At 34.6% G+C, this 9,266-nt stretch overlaps 1 protein-coding gene across 1 annotated transcript; it reads right to left on the bottom strand.

Annotated features, from left to right (window-relative positions):
- Positions 1 to 474: 474 nt before the first annotated feature.
- alphaSnap (alpha Soluble NSF attachment protein) lies at positions 475 to 8,465 on the bottom strand. Its single transcript, XM_053759613.2, has 6 exons — positions 8,257 to 8,465; positions 6,551 to 6,747; positions 5,178 to 5,257; positions 4,780 to 4,965; positions 3,352 to 3,525; positions 475 to 2,765 (listed from the first exon to the last, which is right to left on the bottom strand). Exons 1-6 carry the CDS (start codon positions 8,346 to 8,348, stop codon positions 2,616 to 2,618), a joined length of 879 nt encoding a protein of 292 aa, XP_053615588.1. The 5' UTR covers positions 8,349 to 8,465; the 3' UTR covers positions 475 to 2,615.
- Positions 8,466 to 9,266: the final 801 nt, after the last annotated feature.

Here is a 9,266-nt window from a genome sequence, read left to right as displayed (position 1 = left end):
TTAGAAAAGTATGTTAGTTTTATTGCTATCTCGTTCTCACAAACTTATATTCATAAAAGAAAAACCGATTTTATTTACCACCCGACTCGGAAACTGATTTCTAAAATTTTGTTTTCTTGAAAATCTGTTAAATTCACACTGACAAAGTTGTTCTTTATATATTGAAACTATTTCCTTTTGTATTAATCGCTTATTTATATAGAAAATATAGGGCCATATTCGGACATCGCATGCTCTATTCTAATACTGAATTCACAGAAAATTTAAGCTTTAAGGCAAATGTACCTTAAGAGTATTTATATCATTAACCCACGTAATTTAAATCCATGATTCATCATACAATTACAATCTAAGAGCACGTACATATGGATAAAAAGTCGCACGTGTGTAAGAAACCTTCGTTATCATGAAGCTGCTTACTCTAAAAACGACGGATGAGAATAAGAAAATGAGGAAAAATAAAAAGAAATAAAATTATAAATATAAAATTTATTAATAACGAAACAGACAATATTTACAACAACAAAAATAAATGTTATAAATATTTAACTCTAAATGAGAATAGAACCAATCCATGGTTACAACAAAATGTCGTAAAAACAAAATGGCGGCATAGCCGTCATGTTGAATGGACTGGACTGGGTATCATTGTCCATAAATACGGTTAAAAATAAACATACGATACAAAAATGGTACAGAAGTGTTTTTCATTACGAAAACAATGAATATAAATTAAATTGGAGTACCTTTGGACTCAAATAAAATTAGTGTACTTAACATATGGAACGACGTAGTGTACCAATACTATTTATTTTTAAAAAAACGTCGATTATACCCAACTTAATATCTAGATTTAAACGACCTAATCTCGAATACTAAAACATTATGTTACCCTATCGTCATTCATACAATTATATTTAAATAAGGAACCATATCAATTAGACTACAATGATCTATTTATCATTCATAATTATATAAACCTCACTATTTAAATAGTCGTTAAATTTATATTTAGAGGCATACAGTGGCGTAGCTAACGTAGGGCTAGAAGAACCTAGTGAAATACTCCCCCCAGTATTTTATTACAGTAATACTCTCATTGATAATCTGGATTGCGTCGAATCTGGAGTACTTCGAATACAGAACAAACTATATTAAATATTATTGATGGGTCCTATTTTATGTTTTGCCATAGGGCATTTGCATGCCTAGCTACGTTGCTGGAGGCAAATATAATAATGATCTGCCATTTAAACGCAAAAGACATACTTTTCAATGGGCTCAGTTGAGAAATTAGATATTTTCTCTCCATATTTGAAGTCGTAATATCTAAACCCTTATTGGCAGTTGAATGATATTTTTAACATATATTTTCTGAAAAATACTCTCCCACGCAGACTAGACATACATTTTTTTAATTATTATTTCAATTTTAACATTGACGATCCTTTTTTGTTTGACGGCTCTTTTTCATAAAGGTAATTTTGATTTTTCAGGAACGGAAATACATTAGGTAAAAAATATTCATTGAACCATCCGTGACACATAATGCGCCTTTATCTTTCATCAGTCTAAATGCAAAAATATATTGATACAATCGACACACGCAATACATATAGATATGCAACAAGATAAATATTTTTGAATCTTATTATTGTATCGGGCTTCGCGACGTCACAGCCCCCAACTGGGAATACGTTATTATGTTTATATTTGGTTACAAACTTATAACACGTTAATAAGTTGTTTTAACAGTTTTTATAGGGCCAGAAATTGATCACACCATATTTCTAGACAGGGTGACAGCTATTAACCGAGTGACGTCATAATCTAACAATACTAGTCGTTTTTGAGAATTACGAAACCTACAAAGAATTGGGACTTTCAAATCGTACATATATTTTTACATTGCAAACTTATAATATAAATCTACGACTCAATACTTATTTTAGACGATAGTGTAACATAACAAACCACTTCCTAGACGTTACATTTGAAATAGGCATAATGAATATTCTACAAAGTTTTTAAGAAAATCATTCGGTCAACGCCGCCATACACGATTCACATTCATATTTGAGCACAAATGGCCGTCCTTCTCATTTTTATTATATCAAAAAAGCTTTATAGATTTCAAATTTGACCCCTTATATTAGATCCTGAAGTTTCTGTGATTAACAAACAAAATTCAGAAAATTCTGTCACGATTTGTTTTTAGGTATTTTATTTCGTTGTACAATTGTATTGTAGACTTGCTAGTAATCAAATCAATTTACATTATATACGAATATAAAAATGCGAACCAAACACAAATTAGGTAATATCTGCGAAAATCTAAATATAGCAAATAACTAAATAACATTTATTTAAATATTTTTATTTAAACATAATTTGCAAAATAAGTGCATTCAAACGTTCTTGTAACTTTAAATATAGAACGATGTTATTTCAAATCCCGAATTTAGATATAATTTTAAACGATTCTAATTTTGAACAGGAATTGAACAGAATTACATTTATAGAACACATTTCAATAATGAAACCTCTGAGTTGAAACATATAGAGCAGACTCACGCGGCGTTGACGGCGTTATGTTGACATAGACGATCGGACGCTCAACGGAGATCGGGGTTGTCGTTGATTTGTTTCTTGATGCGAACTAACATGGTCGTGTACCATTGGTCAAGTCTGGATATGCTGTCGTAAGTCTTCACCGCTTCAGTGAACGCGTCTATGTTTTGATCTTCCAAATGTTCGATTAGTTCCTGGAAAAGGAACTTGTTTTATTGGGGTATTGGATTATGATATGAAATGACCAGCTTTAGTCCGGAGCTTCGCCCGCGTGAATTTGCAACGGGAACAGTTTTATTTTCCTCGATGAATGAAAATTGTAAGAACATTGGTTTAGTAGTTAATGCGTAAATAGGTTACAAACAAATAAATAAACATTCTAATGTATATATATATAGTTTGAATTGGTATGTAGCATAAGAGCATTTGTGTCGGATTTATACTCTTTCACTAAAAAAACATGCTGGACAATTATACAGACCATATTTTTGAAATTGGTAATTACAGTATTAGACTCAGCAACGAAGAGCGGCTAGTTCAGAAGATAATAATAAAAATCAGAATGATTGTGCATTTTTTTATCATGTAACACATGACTTTTACCGAAATAAAATGCGGTCGCCGGTCATTCAGAATCGGAATGAAAAAAGCAACAACTTTCAAATTACCTTGCCGAAGTTGTATAAAGGCCAGATTTAAATGGGACATTCAAAATTATATTGCGTCATTTGAAACGCACGAAATGATGCCTAACGTGTACAGAAATAAGGTTAAAATTACCTTAATGAGCTTGCACTCCCTGGTATCAGCGAAGGCGGGATACAAACTGCAGTACTTCTCGATCGCGTGCTGAGCATTCAACACGTCTACACACAGGTGACACAAAGCGGCTCGAAACATGTACTCTTTAGCACTGTATTTCAACAGACTGTTGTCTAGGGATGATTTTGCGATCTGAAAAATATTTTGCATTAATATAAATATTCTCTTTTTTTGACGACCTCGGTGACGCAGTGGTAAAGTGCTTGCCTCGAACCGATAGGTACCAGGTGGGGTCATGATGGAAAACAATCGTTTTTTTTTTGCTCCGGGTCTTGGATGTTTATCTATATATGTATTTGTTTTAATATATAGTATCGTTGAGTTAGTATCCCATAACACAAGTCTCGAACTTTGGGGCTAGCTCAATCTGTGTGATTTGTTGTAATATTGTAATTTGTTGTATTTTATTTGTGGCGTTTGGTTCCGGGCTAGCATAGGACCACCTGGACCACTCCATATCCTCCCATGGATATCGTACGCGGTACGCGGCGACTATACAGGTGATGAAGCATTCCCACTGTACCATATAATACATTTTATTCAAGAAACCCCCTATTACGGAACTTTTTCCTCAATGGTAAAAAAAAAACATTTAAAAATGGGGTTAAAGCAGCTGCAGCGTGTAGCTCCATCAGGTTACACCAGGTGCAAAGACAATCTGGCGAGGTGGGGTATGCTTGACAATTCTCAGAGCATGTGCGATTGTGGCTCCTCCCCACAATCGATGGCTCATCTCCTCGCCTGTCCCGAGTGGCCAAACACTTGTACTCGGGCTGACTTGATGGCAGCTTCCGATGAACCATCGAAGACGCTCGGCTCTGGCAAAATTGTGTTTAGCACCCAATAGAGCGTTGATTTGCCATCAACACGCAAAGAAGAATATAAATAAATAAATATATTAGGACAAATCACACAGATTGAGCTAGCTCCAAAGTAAGCTCGAGTCTTGTGTTATGGGGATACTATTTTTTATAACATATACAATATATAGATAATCATTCAAGACACGGGCCAATCAGAAAAAGATAACTTTCCATCATGACTCGACCGGGGCTCGAACCCGGGACCTCTTAGTTCAGAGGCAAGCACTTTACCACTGCGCCACCGAGGTCGGAAGAAGAAAGTAACAAGTAACTTTAAAGAAGAAGGTAACAAAATCAATCATTTATTCAGAAATTAGGCTTTCACAGGCACTTTTTTAAGGCATATTCTAAATTAAATGATATTTACTATTGATATTTAAGCTAGAAACTACCAGCATTTCGGAACGACCTTATGAGAAGAAATTCCTAAAGAAACTCATTCAAACAGTGTTGGTCCCTATTATGCCAGAAGGGCTTACCATTTTAAAAAAATAAATTTATATATAATTTTTTATCAGTGTACCTGGTCATAGATCTGTATGGCCTTGTCATAGTGCTCGAGCTGCGCGGCGTACTGCGCCAACTTCAGCATACACTTGTTGGCTGACGAAGTGGACTCCTCGCCGCGGAAGTAGTCGGCCGCCTGCTCGTAGTGCTGCATCGCGCGCGCGAGGTCAACGCACTCCGTCTCGTACATCTCCGCTATGTTCTGTGTGACATAATGTATAGTCTGTCAAGAAAGCGACTGCATTTTTTGCTATTGCAACACTAAATAAAATTGTTCAATATTGGTTGATAAACAACATGTGTTGCCAGTTAGACAAAGTAATCACGTAAAATAATTGCAACTTCGACATACATTTCGTATTTTTGAATCTTTCTATGACAAATCGAGGTGAGAAGAAAAATAAAGTTTCTTACCTGGTGTTGTTTAGCGGCGACGGTAAAGCGGCCCATATCGGTGTAAATCTCAATAGCCTTCAGCAGGCAAGAGACGGCTTCTGTTAAAAAAAAAAAAAAATTAAAACAAGTTTTTTGCAATATCTTATTGTCGGAAATCTTGTTGCATTCCAGACGCGCCATAAAAATCATGTTTGTTGTGGAGTGCCCTCGCTGGGCCACGATCGTGTCATCCAATCATAATAATGCACTGAAAATTTGCACATATCATTACAGACAGACAAGACAGGTGAAACTAAATAAAAGCTTTTAAAAAAAATATATCTAGAAAACTAATTTCATGGTAATTTGTATGGCATATGTATACTAGGCATTGGTGATTGGAAAAAAAAATAAGGTGAATAAAATATGATTGAAAATTCTTTGTGAATCTTATTGAGGAGGCATAAGGTTCTATGTTTGTAATATTGTACACCATTATTACACGTTGCGAGCTACAATATGATACACAATCTTGGTTTTATTGTTATAGAAATTCTTTTAAAAATAAATACTTTGTGTTTAATATAATGCATAAAATAGTTTTAATGTAAAATAAATACTATGAATGTCTAAATTGTTTTAAGTACAAGCCAGTCTATGTGCTTTAGTTTTAGAGTTTCCCATATTCAAACAGACATACATATTACATTCTGTCCTAATTCGGCAAAGTCAGATTATCAATCATACTCAACATAAAACAAATTTTGTTTACAATTGGTAAGTGATTATGCTGAGATAAGATTGCATCAGTATGATAACTGCCCTGAAAATTAAATCCTCCTATCTCCTTAATGTTATAGTCAATATTTGTTAAACTTCACCTTCAGATATTGTATAATAGGTTATTCATAATCTTCAGATGAGTCAACCTATGGCTCTCTTGTCTTGCTTAAACTCTCTCGCTTCATAGAAGACCCAAAGACGAGCAACGGCCATGTGGCCAATGACAATGCAAATAGCTGTGGCTACGTAATGGTCAAAATTAGTCATTTGTCTACTATTTAGACTTGGAAAAGAAGAATAGGTGATTTGATACACTGCAGACGATTTTGGAATGCCTCCATGCAAGGCAATGGGGGGGTCTGAGAGCTATAAAGAGAAGTACCTGGTGTATTAACTTGTACACAGCTCGTCACGCAAAAGAGTTTTATTTTATTTTCTGTTAGAAATGGGGTGGACATATTGCGGAACCGCTTCCGATCATCCGCCCAGCCTATCGTCATAAACTTTCATTACAGAAAAAACAATAGGGCATCTACTGTTATGCTTTGTGGTACCATTTCAGCTATCATTTTTACCTGCTTGGGGACACCAGTACCACATTTCTGATATTAAGCTAAAAAAATACATACCATTAGGATCACATTTCTTGTAGCAGTTGGAGGCGTCTACGAAGTTGGTGGCTGCATCGTGACGTACTCCCGCCTTAAGGTGCAGCTGGGCGGCGTTGCAGAACGCCTGCCCGGCCTGCGCCCACTTCTTGGCCATTTTGAATAGGTTGGCCGCTCGGAGGTAGCAGTCCACCGCCTCTTCTACTTTTGATGAGCCACTGTTGAAGTGTAATTACATTTTAATAGTCAAAATTTATTTTTATTAAGACATTTTATTTTTTTTAATTATTCTGAAATTAACCCATCACACTTTTCACACTAAATTAAATAATATTTATCAAAGCTACAAACTAACTAGCATTTCAGAACGACCACCTGCTTAGAAGAAATGTGAAAGAAACCCATTTAAACAGTGTTGGCCCTTTTGGCATGATAATGCCAGAAGGGTAGATATTTTTATATATTTTTTCCCAATAACATAACAAAACAAATACAATCTGTATTTTTAAGTTCTGTATTTTAATTCCATCAAACAATTCAGACAATATAAAGGCGATGTAACAATGTAACTTAAACATAACTTAACTTATCAAGCAAGCTCAGCAATGTAACTTATCTGCATCGTCTAACAAAAGAAATTAATACAGGATAGTGTAGATGCGCTGCAGTTTTATCAATATACTTATTTTCAACATTTTCATGTATGTTGCATAATGACACATTCGTCCCATATGTGTCAGGCCAATTTAGTTCACTAGTTTTAAGCACCCACTTGCACTAGCATTAGGAACAAATATCCAGCTGGATATACACTGGTGGACTAAATAGCAGACCAGTATCTCTTCCTTATAATGTATGATGAAATAAATGAGATAAAAATGAATATAGAAAAGGATGATTAGCATTGTATTCATTCCTTAGTGCCAAATTACTAGTTTTTTTCCTATTGAGTCAGTATGCTAATTATGTTTATGTTGTTGCATTTTGGCAATATGTTGAGTCATTGTTTTTTAATAAACTACCTATGTTTTGTCAGTATTATATAGGAATGATAAAGCAGATTGATGCCATGAAAACTTTCACATTAGCAAGATCATTTTTATAAATTTATGCAAAAAAAAAACAGTCAAAGGGAAAAATGCAATCGCTGGGTCATGCTTCATTTTTTTGTAGAGGAATTGTTGGATCAGGATGATATAGTGTCAAAACTAAAATTACGATCTTATAGGCCTTATAGGTTTAGTCTAGCTTTATTTCATGTTTGTAGTCAGACCGTGACATTATCAAGGAAATAAGGATTACTTCTACCTACTTTTGAGAATTGAGGCTTATAAACATACAAAACTCGAAGTGAGTACCAAATAATGAAAAGATAAATGAACTCCAAGGCTTTATGACTAATAAAACAATTATTAGATATTAGAACTTATTGTTCACTTTATACAAAATGAAATGTAGTTAGTGAAGATCAATTAAAATAAGATGTTAATTAAGGCTTGGACGTAATGATCATCCAGATTTGAAGGAAGTAAGATGTTACTTTTCAGAAATCGGGAACTACACAAAGTGCAGAATTTTTCGTCACGCCCATTGTCTCAAAACCTCCAAATATAAAGGCTTACCAATTACAGGTAATAATGTGTAGGTAATTATAGAGGGTTGACGTCAGGTCAACGATGCATAATTAGTTTAATAACAACAAAATTATAATAAATCCTTGTCCTTACCCGAATAGTGACCCGAGGAATGATTTTGAAGAGTTTAACTTCTTCTCTGCTTCGGCCATTAGCTGCATTGCTTTCTGTTCATTATCTGCCATTTTCGTGGCGAAATTATAACTACTCACTAATGAAAATTCCTAAAAATCCAATTCAATTTACAATTTATTGACAAAATGTCGTCAGCGAAAAGAGAAACTCGTTAGTTGAGTCGGTCGCTGTCATCGATTGGTTTGGTGTTGCTATCTAAAAAAATAATTAAGACACGTTCCAAGATTCTTATTTTTATTGATTGCATGTATGGAAATCATCTAAATATGTCAATGCAACTAAATATTTTTAGGGTACCATGCCATAACGTCTTTGGGAAGAAATAAGATTAATAGATAGCGCCATATTAATATGTACGTATGTATTTAATTACCGCCAAAAATAATTATATTTTCGTGAATAAGGGCTACGCTTGGACTATGATATATAACCGTGGAATTAGTAGGTACTTACATATCCCAGACCCACAGATATAATATAGACGATGTTCTAATATCTGTGTATAGACGACGAATAAGTGACCAAATGAGATAGAATACTTCCGACCAATCCGGCTAATTTCGTACGAAATATTGGCCACGGAATTAGTAGGTACGTTGTACGGAGTACTAATTCCATGATATTGGCAGATTGGGTCAGGCACGCATGATGAAAGACAAAAGATGTCAGTGTTTGTCGAGTTTTTTCACATCTCCACGTCTCTTTCTTGTATGAACAAATCGAAGATATGACAGGGTCTATGGCTTTTTCTGTCTATTGCAATACTCAGTTGTAAGGATTGAAATGGATTACCTACCATCACCATGGAATTAGTAGGTACGAAGTACTTACTAATCCATACCCATCACTGCATATAGGTTAGTACGGTATGGCCACGTGTGGCATTAAAACACTTATTCAAACTTTATTGTTTTATTTATAATAAATAACCGCTACTATTTGCAGTTTAACAAGATACATTACACTTT

Source organism: Plodia interpunctella, chromosome 19, assembly GCF_027563975.2.
Source record: "Plodia interpunctella isolate USDA-ARS_2022_Savannah chromosome 19, ilPloInte3.2, whole genome shotgun sequence".
Taxonomy (NCBI): Eukaryota; Metazoa; Arthropoda; class Insecta; order Lepidoptera; family Pyralidae; genus Plodia; species Plodia interpunctella.
The sequence above is the reverse complement of the archived record's forward strand: the minus strand, read 5'-3'. Positions and strand labels throughout refer to the sequence as shown.